Source organism: Colossoma macropomum, unplaced genomic scaffold (assembly GCF_904425465.1).
Source record: "Colossoma macropomum unplaced genomic scaffold, Colossoma_macropomum, whole genome shotgun sequence".
Taxonomy (NCBI): Eukaryota; Metazoa; Chordata; class Actinopteri; order Characiformes; family Serrasalmidae; genus Colossoma; species Colossoma macropomum.
The window spans coordinates 21,964,224-21,979,227 of NW_023494799.1; the positions used below are offsets into that span (position 1 = coordinate 21,964,224).

Genomic DNA, 15,004 nt, shown 5'->3' on the forward strand with positions numbered 1-15,004 from the left:
AGCATTAAGTGAAGCATCTTTCAGAGCTGATGTAAGCTAATGCATTATTTCTTCCACGTTCGCTTTCACGCTCTTTCAATTATTTCCCTTCCTCTGCTCTTTTTACAGTACACACATATATATATACATTTTATATATATATATATATATATATATATATATATATATATAGAGAGAGAGAGAGAGAGAGAGAGAGAGAGAGAGAGAGAGAGAGAGAGAGAGAGACAGACTGGACCTCCATTCACAATCTACTTGTGCTCATTAGCATTTTTTACTAACACAACTGTTTATATGTCAATTTTATATACATTCAGCCTTCCCACCAGCAATGTTTTACACAGATATAACCACAGTCCACATAACTGCCCAGTAAAGAAAAAGCCTTTAATACAGACAGTAGAGACAATAGAGACAATAATTTAGTAAATAAATCGTTATTTCAAAACATATACAAACCACATTTAAATAATTCTAAAACAGTAAAAGAATACAGAATTTACTCTGCTGATCTGTGTTAATCGAACAGAAAAATGCCTCCTGTCATTTAGAGCAAAGGTAAAAGTACAACAAAACCCCTAAGTTAAAGTAAAACAGTCTGAGGAGGCAAACTACTGTTAGCTCAGCTAAATAAGGAAAATGAGAGGGGGTTCACACTGGACACATTTTTGCAGCTATATCCAGTGTTATGTGCTGTGCACAAATTTTTCTGTGCTGACCAGTCAGATTGTAGGCAAACCTGGCCTTTACAGTTGTAATATAGGAGGTAATATTTGTGACGGCAGTCCTTCATGCATCTAAATCATGACGTATATAAATAGCAATTTTTAGTTAGCTTGTTACTGATTATAGCACCATGATTGCTCATTAACAACAGCACATTTTGCATTTACAAATTGAAATGCTAGCTTGCTAGCACAGATGGGGCCTTAGCAGTACAGCGCTTTACATTTCAAGAATGCTTTTTGCTTTTTTTAAATTATGTTACCTGTAGTTAGCAAGTCAGAGGTTTGGCTATTTTCAGCTAGCCGATTAGCTATCGCTCCCTACTGCAACAGGGAGACGTGCAGCCCAACGCAGCCTTTAAAAAGCACAGTACTGTGAACCTCCAAGAAAAAAAGGGGCGCGGCACGCTTTGCTTTTTTGTGCCTTTAGAAAAATGCAGTGTGAACTAGATGTGGGTCATATGGCAATAACAAACACTGAGCTGCACATAAACAGAGCTAATTCTGCTCTCTTTGTAATCAGTCATGCAGTTTGGCAGTGTTTCTGTGCCGCTGATATCTACAGAAAAGTACAATATGATGCAATTTATCATGATAGTGATCAATTTTGTTATATTGCTCAGCCCTAGTGTGGACCCCCTCGCGTCCCTCCTTTAGATTAGCATTCCCAACCCCAATCCTAGTAAGTCTCCTGCTCTAGCACACCTGATTCAACATATCAGGTAATTAGTAAGCCCTTCCTGAGACAAGGCAGGCGAGTTAGAGCGAAGAAACAATAGAATGGTGCTAGGGCTGCATGACAGACTAAATACACTGCAACTGTATTGCTATATACTGCAATACATTAGAAATATCGGTGAACGTCTGATGTCGCATGGAGCCCGATCAGTCTTATTTACATCTGTTCAATCACGTGAATGCCCTGATTACTGAAAACAGAAACCACAATCTCATTTGTAAAGTTTGGTCATGGCTAGGCTTGCACAATATATCTATATTTGTTAACCAATACTGGCCTTTGCTATGCTGACACTGCAGGACACTGCAATAAGCAAATGAGTCTCTAATCAGCCTCTGTTTTACGTGCTATGAGCATCCTGGATGTTTTGATGAATCCAGGAATCCAAAGAATATAAAACATTTAAGTCAAAAACAAAGCAGGCCAATTAAAGATTCACTAGTGCATTTCTAATACATAATATATTGTAAGTTGTAAGTTATGGAATTCCACTCGTATCACTCCTGAGAGGGCTCATTTGCATATTGCAGCATTTTGCAGTATCACTATTGTAAAAGCTTAAGTTGTGTTAGTGATTAAAGGGGATTAAGGGAGAAAAATCTACTGATTTTCTTTAAAAATTACTGCATAATCATATTGCTGAGATGTAAACAAAGTCATTCAGAGTGGTTTGATGTGAAATGGTTTACTACAGTGAAACATATCAACTCATTTCTTTACAGTGGAGTGACAGGAACCAGGGGTCGCAATATCTCTAACACATATAGAGCCAAAACCAGAAAAAAAAAGTTTTTTTTTGGTAGAAATTATGAGTGGGCGATATAACAAAAACATAATATTGCGATACTCCCAAGAAATTTTCACAATACACAGTATGTCACAATATTCAATTTTTCAGAAGTCTGACCAGTTGGAACAGAGAAAAAAAGAGCCAGTAGTGTCACATTTACAAGAACTACTATTAAAAGCTGTGAACTTATTCAATATTTGGCACTAAATCCACTTAAATGAGACTAATTTTGCTCTCTTTATAATGAAACATCCAGTTGGTCAGTTTCTACAAGTACTGACGATATCCACAATATGTTCAGCAAAGTATATTGAATTGGATTATCACAATTTATCAGAATAATTATATATATTGTCATACTGGCCAGCCCTAATAAAAATATTTTATTCTACCTTACTACACCTCTGCCATGAACGCATAGATTTAAAAAAATACATTTTAGGCCCAAACCTTTTCAAAACTACCATAAAACAATGTCTCAGACATTAGGCAGTGTATTCATAACCATTTCACGTAATAACTTCCCGTGAGGGAATGTATAATGTTTGAAAATAAAATTCTACAAAGTACAGACTACTTAAACTGTTAAACTGTGTTTAAATTCAAAAAACACTCAATGACTCTGTTCACATCTTAACCTTCTAATTACGCAGAATAAAAAAAATAAATAAATACATGATATATTCTGTAGCCCTTCAAAAAACTGGTACTGAACACGAGTGGCTCAGATGGACGATGCTATCTGCCCTGTCCATTCTGCATTAGTATATGGAGCTGCTGCCTCATGATAGTGTTATTGAGGCCGGTCAGAAAGTGAGGCAGTGCTCCTCTAGTCAGTTCCTCAATTGGTGCAATCTGTAGAAGCTGCCTGCCCTGCTCTAGCCTTGTCATTTCACCCAAAACCTCTTGGAGGATGGTGATAGCCTTGGGAAAGTTGGAGAAACCAGTACACAGAAGCACTGCAGGAGGTCCAGCAGACGGGCAGCGGAAGCTAATGGAGTGGAAACACAGGTGAAGAGTGAGGATCAAAGACGCAGTGAAACGGGTCAAAGCTGAACACAATGGAACCACCAATGCTGATCCTTCACCAAGTCCACGCAAAGCTGAAAGCACACTGCTCAGAAGCATCCGCTGAAGATCTGGATGTCCGTCATATAGAGTGGAAACAAACACCTCTGGGTAGCAAGGTCCTGGACAAAACTGTGGCTGTAGAATGTTCCCTGAAAGAGGCATCTTCTGCCATGAAGGGTTTCCCACCACCAAACAAGAAATAACATTCGGAAAGTTGCAGACCTCAGTTAATATGGACGCAGGAGACTGAAAACTGCAGGCACTGCATGCTGGTGTGGTTTTGGCCAATGTTCGTCCATCTGAGCTAATAGCATGCTCTTCTAGAGCTTCATTGAGAAGATCCAACAAGTCCTGCTCACAGAAAGTGGAGCTGCACACTTTTGGAAGAGCAGCTCCCACACGTGTGAACCATGCATCTAAATCACTCTCCATTAACGGGCCATTTAAGACAAACTCATGACCTTCAGTGCCTCGGCAATGCTCCTCTACCCACGTCCAGTAGGGTCCTTGGGCAAGGCGCTGCCTCCACTGCAGGAACTGCATCTCCTTACGCTGATTGAAAGACCCCATCTGCTTCCTCTGGCATGGCTTTCCCCAGTTCATCGAGCCACCTCGGCACACCCAGCGTTTCCTTGGAAGGAACTGCACCTAATGTGGCAGAAAATATAACTTTACCATACTTGAAAACATCATTATACTTTAAAAATATATATACACTAAAGACATAATTTGTTTTTTTCTGAAAAAATTTGTGAGAAAGTTTGAAAAATGCCAAATGTACCAGCAGAAGAGCATTTTAAAAAGGCTTTGTTTCTAATTTATCATTTTGTCACTGTTCAAAACTAAACAAAACGAATGTTTTCAGTTTTTTTCCCCCCATTTTTTATTATCTTTCTTTTCTTTTCCAATATAACAATTTTGTGAAAATCTCATGATGAATGTCAAAATAAATGCTCCAAAACTGCTTGGAACAAAGCCTCATTATATTAACTTGAGGGTAAAGAACGTTTTTGCCTTCTCCAACGGAGTTGTAATTTCTGAGATACTTTTTTATGGATGATACTACTTTAAAACAAACAATAAACAGCAGCACCAGACTTGACACTTTCTAAAAGAGCGAGTGACAGATCTTTCTGCCGGTGCTGGGGATGTTAATGATTAACTGATTAACCATTAATCAACAAATACATAATGTTTGATTAATGTATTTGGTTAAAAGGCGTGTTTAATTTTTGATAAACAACGGATATTTAAATATGCAGGTTTTTGATTACCCATTTTTGAATCATATGAGGGCGCAAGAGCACAGCTTATCTTGGGAGCCCAACATAATTATGCTCAACTTTGGATCTTCTGGAGTCAACTTCACTTAATTTTAACTGACAGCACCACAGTCACTGATAAATAGATACAGCAGAGATGAAACCATTCTAAATGTTGTTTACAGCACTATCGCAACTCTACTATACCTCTACTATATATCTGTTCTTATGGTCACATGCAGTCGTTCTAGATGTGCTGAAGTACTTCTAAAACCTTAAAGAAATTTACCCTCAGACTTCCCATCCTCACCTGAAATCGCTGGACATAGAAACGTGCAGCGCATTCCCTGAGCTGGTCCAGCCGCCCGCGCTGCTTGGCATTCATGCTGGCAAAGAGCTGCAGGTTCTCCTGGATGGTGTTGACTTGCAGGGAATGGAAAAATGTGCAGATCTCCTCATGCTGCCTGAGAAAAGAATCCGGAATGCAGCTGTTTGGAAACAGAGCTGCCGTGGATGCCATATCCGGACTGTAGTTACGGATCAGCTTTGACAGCAGCGGGCGCATGACATCTTTAGCCTTATAGCCCAAACACACAATGTAGACCTCAGAATTTCCTGACTTGCTGGTGCCAGGTTTGAAAATGTGCACAGAGCAAAAGCAGCAGACCAGAAGGTAGAGGAGACAAACAGACGAATGCTCAAACAGCGTAAACATCTTCAGGACGAACGAGCCTCCAGGTCCTAACAGCAGTAGAGCACTAACAGTTTCACAATATTGCAACGGGGCCACCAAACTCTCCTGCTCACCTGGATCGCCCTGACAATCAAAGCTGCCGTCCGCAGTGACCAAGTCCACGCTGCGCATATTGCTAACAAATCCTTGCAACTCCAGCAGATGTTTCTGCAGCATGATGTCACCTGTGTCGTCGGAGCCGAAAAACCACCAAGGCAGGGTGTGGGCAATGAGTCTGTCATCTGCAATAGTGCAGCTCCTCCCGTTGGCTTCATTATATGGATTTAGCGTGTTGGCAACCCAGTTCCAGTCGCAGTGCAGCCCGCTGGTCTGGAGGAAGTGATTCAGGGCCGAGACAAATGCTCCAGGAGCCTCACACAGGTGGATGGAGTTCAACTCACCGATCTGCAGCGCCGTGTCTGGCAGTAGGTCGAAGGCGCCCAGTATTTCATAGAATTTTGCCCAAGCCTGAGTGCAAAGTTCTGCATTGGCGACGGCTCGGAGGTGGGCCGTAACGGTGCCTGCTCGATTGGTGGAACAGGTGTGCTGATGCCATACGGCCAAATCTTTATCACTGAGTTGATTCTTTACCTCGTTTAGGGATTGCTTCAGCGCCTGTAGGCGTGGATGACACGACGGTTGGTCACGAAGCACCACACTGGGATCAGGCAGGCTCCATTCTGCTCCAGGTGGAGGACTGTACATTCTCACTTTGCTGAAGAGCTGCTTGACCTCTTCCACAACCACCTCGTCGAAAAACTCTGTGGTATCCACCTTGTCTGGGGGCAACTTCTTTTTCGTGCCACGGCTCTTGCTCATCCTCCAAACCTGCAGTGGGAAGAAAGGAAACTATATTTTAACGGTCCTTATTATCTGCTGAGGCTGTTGTTGCATTTCCAACATACTTTTTTAAAATTAGCTTATTAATGCATTCTACAATCCCCAAAAGCAGAATACGATCAAAATAACAATCTTCAACATCTTTGCTTTGTTTAATGTAAGAAATCATTTTTGTGCAGAGCCTAAGCTTGATCCAAGCTAGATAAAGGGCCCATATTGTGGAAAACAAAGTTCCCCTACAGTTAAAGACTGCAAAAACAGCCTTCAATTGTTTTTGTGATGTTACGAAAACCAGGCCTGTTCAACCTACCACAATTTAGTTCCGCCCACTCACACCGAAGTTATGCTGCCTTCTAGCCCTGTCGGAAACATCAGATTTATGAGATGAATGCACATGAACGCCACCACAACACTGTATATACTAGTGGGAAATTAATGAGCCCCAAGCTGGGGATGTATCAACAAAAAAGCATTGATGGCCGCTGATAAACTGGCTGTATTTCAGTTATACACACCCTTAACACTGCAGGCTAAAACCATCCACACATGGAAATACAGATATAAGCATGTTATGTGATATATCTAACTACATAACAACATTATTCTTCTCATAAGCATCCTCTGCTCTTCACTTTGTTGCAGTAACGCAAACAGACTCTCTTTAATGACAGAACAACAAAAATAAACCAGAAACATTACTTTACATTTACATTACCTTATTTCCAACCAAAACCACTTGAACACAAATCAAGTCGTACTTAAGACCTCCAAAGTCATAAGTATGAAATTCCAAGGGTGCCTTGAAGGAAGCATTATACAGAGTGTTTCAGCCTGGACTTTTTTGAGTGAGGCACAATACAGAACAACCCAATAAACATAGCATATTTACACAGATCAATCTAAAAAGCACTGTAAAAAACTGCCTGTTTCATTGTAAGGGACTGGGAAATGGTTGTATAAGACTGATTTACCTTTTTAAGTACACAAAATCAAACAACCATTGTAAGTGGACCAATGTAGGAGGCCCTTTAAAGTGTCAGAGCAGCAAAGTCTTAGGCTACCAAAAAGCTGCCTGTATAGTTCAATTTGCTCATTTGCCCACTGTAGTGGTGACAGTAACAACAACAACAACAATAATAATATCTCTATTTATAGTGTACTTTTCATACCGGTGGCAGCTCAAAGTGCTTCAAGGACAGGTGATAAAGCCAGTAATTTACGTATTAATTTAAATTTATTGAAAACAATGACAGATCAACTAGTTAGTTAAACGCCAAGTTTTCAAATGTTTCTTGAGTGTACACTGTGTTTTTCAAGTGTACACTGAAGTATCGCTAGCTAACGCTAGTTACATATCTGAGCGAAATGTTTACAGCGGTTAAAAAGTAGTACTTAAGCTATAACTTAGTTAGAAAGCTTGTTAGCTTACAGGTCTCATCAGCTAAGCTAGCTAACTAACTATTGTGTAAGACACAAACTTAGTTCAATAAACATTTAAAGTTGGTGGATGAGCAGCAGTGCGGCCGCTACATGATGCGTTTGGGCCGGTATAGTTCATCAGGAAAAACCGGTGTCGCGGTCTAGGCCTGCTAACGCTAAAAACAAACTGACCGGCTACCGGGTTTTTTAACACTTTCAGTTGTTTAACGTTCATTACTTGATACTCTAACGTAATAAAGGTAATTTATATATGTGTACAGGGGTTTATTACCTTTCAACGTTCCTTGAACATAACTGAAGATATTTTAGCTGGAAAAATAAAACGCTAGTGGCTGCTGTTCCCTCCGACGAAGCTGAAGGTGGCTTCGTATTCGCCAGGTTATTTTTCGAGTTTCCCATTCCACCTTAAATGATGCACCTGGCGCCTGTATTTTAAGGTGGAACGGAACATTTGGAAAAAGAAGCTGGCAAATAAGAAGGCAGTTTCAGCCTCCTTGGGGCTTTATGAGTGAGTGAATGATTAAATGAGTTGATGAAGGAGTAAATTAAGAAATTAATAATTAGTCATGATCAGCCGGAGGCCAAATTTGTCTAAAAATATTGCAATAATGCATAATCAGTCACGGTTCACAATGCTCTGAATTATAATGGACGAACCAAAGCGGGTAAATATTAGCTTTTTAAATGTACTCAATCCGTTAAATGGAAATTCCACTGATATTTCAAATTTTTTGCATAATTAAATGGTTAGTATGTAAACAAATTAATTCAGAGTGATTTGGTGTGAAATGCTCTGTTCTAGAGAAACTTACGGAGTCAGGATTGTTCACAGTGGTGGTGATAGGAACCAGACGTCCACCTCTAAAAGCTATCTCACAGAAAGTTACTACATGAAATGGTAGTGAATACACTGCCTGATGTCACTATCTGATGAGACAGTAGTTTTGTGGTAAGATTTTTGGTCTAAAACATATTTTAATCCATTCATAGTGAAAGGACACAGAAAGGGTGCTATGAGGCAAAATAGACCCCTGAGAAAATTTATATTCACCACTATTTTACTGTCATCAACGTTCCATATAAAACTCAGAAGAGATGTGTAGGTTCACAGACAGACAGACAGACAGACAGATAGATAGATAGATAGATAGATAGATAGATAGAAGGTTTATTATCCGATTGTACTTCTTTCCAGTCAAAAACAGAAGCGAAATACATAATCCATATCAAATATGTACAAGAAGCAACAAATACCCATGCTACAGTAAAAATAAACTTAACTTAATATACTCAAGAAACATGCTATATGTACAAATAACTATCTAAATCTCACTTCATTTCACTGTAATATCACATACAGGCAAGAAACAAATTGAATCTAACACACATAAATCTCCATTTCTCACCATAAAAATACACAGTATATATGAAAATAGGAGGTGTAGGTCTGTTTACACAGCTAGATACAGTGTAGATAGCATCCTTTAAAGAGCCCGTATCATAAAAAGCTGAATCTTCCTAATTGTTTTTAAATAAAAGAGTTTGATGTATTATGTAAACACTTAAAATTTCCAAACACATGTACATGTCTGCCTAGGGCAGTTTAGCTCCACCCATTCATGCTGAAGTTATAAGGAATGTTTCAGGCCGGACTGCTGTTGAACGAGGTGCAACACAGAACAGCCGCTCATTTACATATATGATGCTGCTTTCAAGTGCAAGTGGGGTGGTAGTTTTCTCCGAGGAGCATTTATATGGTCTATGTGAAAGATAAACAGAACACTGAGGTTGTGAAATGGTTGTTGAAGTTTATTAGCTATCTGGTATCCGTTTGGGCCTAATCTACTGGTGTTTTGAACTCATATGAAGCGGAAATAAAAGGTAGGTTAAATGTACATACTTAAAATTCACTTTATATTTAGTATATTTGTAGTTTATCAGAGTGCTTTCCCTTATTTGACTTCGCGTTTATCCTTTGCCATCCTGCATTGATGTCACACCTCTGCCAATTTGTGCTGCATCAAAAATTTCTACGTACCTGACTTCATCATCCATCTTCAATAGATGCCTCATGGTGGAATAAGGAGAGGTCATGTAAAAATTAATTATGACTGTTTTTGGTACATAAAACCACACAAATGTCATAAGCGGACCAAATGATGAATAAAAGTAATGAAAAATGCAGGTAATGGCCCTTAAACACTAATATTGACCAGCTCAGATTACAGCTAGTGGAAGTGAGTGAGCTGAAGCTGTTTGGATACAGAGTTATAGATAGAGCTGAGCCTCTATATTGTCTATATGCAGCACTAGACTCTTATGTAATGGATATGACTGTAGGCTCTACTGCTTTCTGCTGAGCTGTACACGTTTACAGCACATTACACCCATGCAAGGATGTACACACACCCCTACACACACACTCAACCTGGAATAATTCAGGAACATCCGGGAATAAGATATGCTGTATGTCCAGAAGTATCCAGACAGCTCTTGGAATGAGTAAATTCAGCTACTTTAAGGTGCACACATTGCTGACACAGACATTCAATTTCACACTGAGCCATAAAAGAGCATTGACCAATAGAATCGGACGCTCTGGCGCAGCCAAACATGAGCCTAAGGTCACCATGTTCAGTGCCAAGTGTGGGTTAGAAGGGTATGAGCTGTGGTGCAGTGGACATAGTAGGGTGGGGGGGGGGCTCCTTTTCGACTGCCCAAAACTCTTCTGCTTTATTGTCTTGTTCATTGATTTGGTCAAATTAACGGCTTGAAAGTGTGTCATTCAATGTGATTGTTATCTGCATTTTGATTAACTGTCATGAAACCTGTTCCACAAAGTTGAGATGCTTGCAACTGTTGTGGCTGAGTTTTAAAGGAGTTCTAGGATGCTTTACATTATGAAACTCAAGACTCAAGTGCAGTTTAGTTTCATGTAGGTTTCAAGCAACTAAAGTTGCATGAAAATTTCACCATGTAAAGCCAGCCTCATCCAAGTTAATGGGCCCATTTCACAGAAAACTGAATTTGCAATTTTTTTTAAAATAATAAAACAGTCTGATGTAGTATGTAAACATTGCTAAGAGTTTTAAAACATACTGTTCGCTTCTCTTAATCCAAATACAGAAACTAAGCTACAAAAATAGTCTGTTTTCAATTAAAGCAGCACTATGTAACATTTGGGGATTTGGTGGAAATGTGTCATTGCATGCAATGTGTGGAGGAACATTTTGCATCATCAGTTGTGTTTCAGACCCCCACGAGTGGATAAATCTGATGACTGAGAATGAGTTCAAGGAGTATTCACAGAGAACTCAGGCAAAACTTGGTGAAGGAGGCGTCTTCTGAGGATGTGAGTGAATTATCTACTGTTGTCATCATATCTTCTTTAGTATTATGTTGATTTTCCGTTTGTGACCTAAACGTCCAGCTGGACCTTCTTTTTGAGCCTGTGCATGTGACGCTAATACATAAAGATGTATGACGTGGTCTGAAAAACTCAACACCTCTGACTTGTAACCCTCTGGGGTCTGAGGGCATTCTCTTGATTTTTGCCTGTATTTTCAAATTTGCCTTTAAAACCTCTTGGATATTAAATGATATTCACATTTTATATATGAAAATGTTAAAAACAATCTCAGCTCTCTCTTTAATGAGGTCATTTTGACCCAGAACACTGGGTAAATGGATAATTCAGCCCTAGAGCTGAAAAATTGAAGTCCGGTTTTAGAAATTCTTAATATCTCTTCTGAAAACATAGCTTTACACATGTGGACGAATTGCTTTGGTGCTTGAAATGGGTTTACCAAAGTCTAAGGTTCACAAAAGTAGTGGAATGTATGAATAAAATAGTAGATAAACGTGTACGATACCGTGATAGGTTGGAATGGAAAGAGCGACTCTACAAGTTCAGTAACTGACTGTATGTCTGCACTGTATTATTGCAAAAATATTAATAGAAACACAGAGAAACATCTAATTCGACATGCCAGTGTGTTCATCAGCGCCAAAGGGTTAAATTACTCAGTAACGCTACTTCTTTTGGTTTTAACAAAAAAATCTTACATAGTACTGCTTTCACGGAGTGAAGGAGCTCCATCCAGTACCTTTGGGATGAGTTGGAGTGATCCAGAACTGACCATATCAACATCAGTATCTGACCTCATTAACACTCAACCAAATCCTCACAGCAATGTTCAACATCTGTTGTAGGGCCTTCACAGAAGAGTAGAGGCTGTTACTGCAGCAAAGGAGGACAAACTCACTACTAACACCCTTCATTTCAAAAGAAACTCTGGAAGAGCAGGTGAGAGTTGCCAGCACAGCCTGCTAACTGAACAGGCCATAACTACTGAGCTGATGATACAAGAAGCACTTTCTGTCTGCACACATGCTGTAATATTTTCTCTCTGGGAGCCATATTCCACAATATATGCAAATATATACAGATTTAATAATTTGCATTAATCAAAGGGTAACCTCACATACAAACGTTTAGATGCACAAACTCTAATGGAGGCACAGAGTGTCCTCAATGACGCCCCCCGAACCTGTGCGCTCACATGCCTCTCATTACTTATTTTAGCTTAATTGCTTTTCAGTCCCACTGCAGCCATAACTCACTCATACAGCTGTAATAAAAATAAAAAAAATTAAAATGCATTCATAACTCTTCCCTGCTGTGATAGAAGTTTTGTGTTTGTTTGGTTTGGTACTCAGTGTGCAGAATAAGAGCTGAAAATGTAATGGAAACTTTCACTTTCATAAACAATGTGTTAATTAACATGTTTTTGTTTGTGTTACCACTATTTTAACATATATAGTTTGTGTTAAAGCATCAGACTTAATGTTTGACTTGTTAAAACTTAATAATATTATATTACATATAAAATAAATATAAAATAATATTGCTTACTAATTTAAAGTACATGTGAGTTTATTTGCCTTCTATATTCTTCAGCTTGTTTTAATGCATTTAGGCCAAAATAACACAGTTTGTGCAAATAGAACATATCTTTGTGTAAAAGTTTCCAAGAAAACAAATATATATAAGATAAGAAGATGGTTAACACATTGATCATAATGTTTGAGTGGGTCTGTGTGTCAATTCATTAATGTTCATATCATAATCTGATTTTACGTAACATTTTCCAACCTCTTAATCCTTAGTATTAACCAAGTTCTTTTGTTACTGTACCTTTAAGACTAATATATGTAAATGAGCTTTGTTCTGACTGGCTGCCTCATTTAAGAAGAAGTCCAGGCCGAAACACTCTTTATAACTTCATTGTGAGTGAGTGGGACTAAACTGCTGTTGGCTGAATAGGTGGATAGATACAAATATATTGGTTTTTGTGACATTACAAATGTAATATATTCAAATTGGGCTGTTTTTTCAGCTTAGTCTTCACATATGGACTGTATGGTCTAGAAATTTGTTCACATACTGTATCAAACTCAAAGAAAGAAAGAAAGCAAAATTTGGTCTGCCATGATATGGGTCCTTTAGAAATAACACCCTACTAGTCTATGTGTCTTAATAAAAACAAATCTATTTATACTGATCTGTGTTTGGATTTACAGCTCACTGAATTTGTAATGGACAATTACCCATGAGTCACAATGCTCTGGCAATTACAGAGGATAAAATAACCGAATAAAATTACCAGAGGTGTGCAGAGTGTCCAAACCTGTCCTCCAGTAAAAGTGCTGCTCCTGCAGTGAAATAATGACTGCAGTAAAAATAAAAGCGACTGTGCGACTCTTTACTTCTCTTTTTAGTAGAGAATTTTAAGTCTTGTTATAGTTGCAGGCATTTCACTGCACAAAAGTAAACACTAAAAACCGGTCAAGTTCAACACGCTTATCAGGTTCAATACTGAGCCTTTCATTACAGCAGTGCCTTTAGTTTGAAGCTCTACACACAGTAAATGCAGTGTTTAAAGGAAAGAGGCAACCTGAAATGGCTAGTTGGCTACTCTGTAGTTTGTATAGCAAGTATGCTAGCTAGCTAAGTTGCTAGCCCAGCAAAAGATTCCAGACGGATTAAAGGAATATGATCTATAAAACTTCAGCTAAATTAGCTAGTGTTAGCATAAAGTTAGCTTAAAAAAGATGGTTCTTCAAGGGTTCTTTAGTAAAGGCAATGGTTCTCTTTAGAACCATGAGTTCCATATTGACCAATTTCATGCTTAAATCATTCTTCAGGTTGATGAAGAATGTGTTGTATATGGTTCTATACAGAACTGTATTGAAAATGGTTCAATATAGCCCCCAAAAAGGGTTCTTCTATTGTGTACAAGCTTGACATCATAACAATAGCAGAACCCTTTTTGGTGCTATGTAGAACCATATACAACACATTCTCCATCAATCGGAAAAACTATTTCAACATGCTAAAAACCATTTATACATGAAATGGTTCTAACCAGAGCCATGGTCTTTATTAAACCCTTGAAGAATCATCAATTTTTAAGTGTGTAGCTAGAATACTTGCTACATACTTGCTGCTACATGCTTTGAACCTTGTGTTTCCTGTGTGTAGTGCTTCAATCTGTTCATCAGAATAAACACTTTTCTGTAATAAAAGGCCCTTTATTTGAAGCTGTATCGAGTCTGATGTTCATGTGAGTTGCAGGAGAACAACAGACTGCACATAACTGCAGGAAAACTGACATGCAAAGACAGGTGGGATCGGAAACTAAAGGTTTTGTTTGGAGGATTATGGTTGGAGGCCTGAATTCAATCAGTTTTCTTTGTGTTTTTCTCAGGTCTTTAGTCTCAAGTCTGAATCGCTGATATGTGTCCCAATTTCTGGCAGACATAATCACAGCTATTTATGCAAAACACTGTTCGGACTTGAATTGGTTCATCTGGATTTTACAACAGCGACAACATCAGCCTCACTAGCTTTTCCCATCATTGGCTTGGCAGCGCAGAAATGTATCGTCAACCTTGGATTGATTTATTAATGTCTCTGTAAAGCACTTTGTGAATTTGTGTTAAAAAGTATATGTAAAATATCTAATGTTGAAACTGAGAAATGTTATTGTTTTTTGAAAAATATATGCCCATTTTGAATTTGATACCAGTAACATGTTTGGAAATCATGGACACTGTGTCCTCCGGGCTAAAGACCACTCAGCTTGTTATCAGTGCACAGTTCAAAAGCCAGTATTCATGATGGTACAAGGGTGCATTAGAGCACATGGCATGGGTGACGTGCACATCTGCGAAGGCACCATTAATGCTGAACTATATATATATATATATATATATTATATATATATATATATATATACATGTTTTGGCAACATATGCTGCCATCCAGACAACTTCTTTTTCTGGGAAGGCCTTGCTTATTTCAGGATATGTGATCAGTCCTGCACTGTTTACATGAAAAGAATG

At 38.6% G+C, this 15,004-nt stretch overlaps 1 protein-coding gene and 1 long non-coding RNA gene across 4 annotated transcripts; one reads left to right on the forward strand and one right to left on the reverse strand.

Annotated features, from left to right (window-relative positions):
- Positions 1-294: 294 nt before the first annotated feature.
- Positions 295-7,976, reverse strand: cmtr2 (cap methyltransferase 2). Of its 3 annotated transcripts, none has more exons than XM_036586505.1 (4): positions 7,869-7,976; positions 6,468-6,516; positions 4,895-6,145; positions 295-3,970 (listed from the first exon to the last, which is right to left on the reverse strand). In XM_036586505.1, the coding sequence occupies exons 3-4, from the start codon at positions 6,134-6,136 to the stop codon at positions 2,990-2,992; spliced, it is 2,223 nt and encodes a 740-aa protein (XP_036442398.1). In that variant the 5' UTR covers positions 6,137-6,145; positions 6,468-6,516; positions 7,869-7,976; the 3' UTR covers positions 295-2,989. The 3 variants fall into 3 exon arrangements, with proteins under 3 accessions (XP_036442398.1, XP_036442399.1, XP_036442397.1); XM_036586506.1 differs by lacking the exon at positions 7,869-7,976 and adding an exon at positions 6,873-6,886; XM_036586504.1 differs by lacking the exon at positions 6,468-6,516 and having other exon boundaries at positions 296-3,970; positions 7,869-7,975.
- Positions 7,010-11,858, forward strand: LOC118818943. Its single transcript, XR_005008124.1, has 3 exons — positions 7,010-7,356; positions 10,851-10,949; positions 11,810-11,858. It is a non-coding gene; the product is annotated as an uncharacterized LOC118818943 (long non-coding RNA).
- The last annotated feature ends 3,146 nt before the right edge of the window (positions 11,859-15,004 follow it).

What these genes read in the sequence shown, in the direction of transcription:
- cmtr2 (XM_036586505.1), bottom strand. Translation starts at nt 6,136, where the DNA reads ATGAGCAAGAGCCGTGGCACGAAAAAGAAGTTGCCCCCAGACAAGGTG. An exon ending in TCTATGTCCAGCGATTTCAG is followed by an intron (nt 3,971 to 4,894) that starts GTGAGGATGGGA and finishes CTGCCACATTAG; the next exon opens with GTGCAGTTCCTTCCAAGGAA.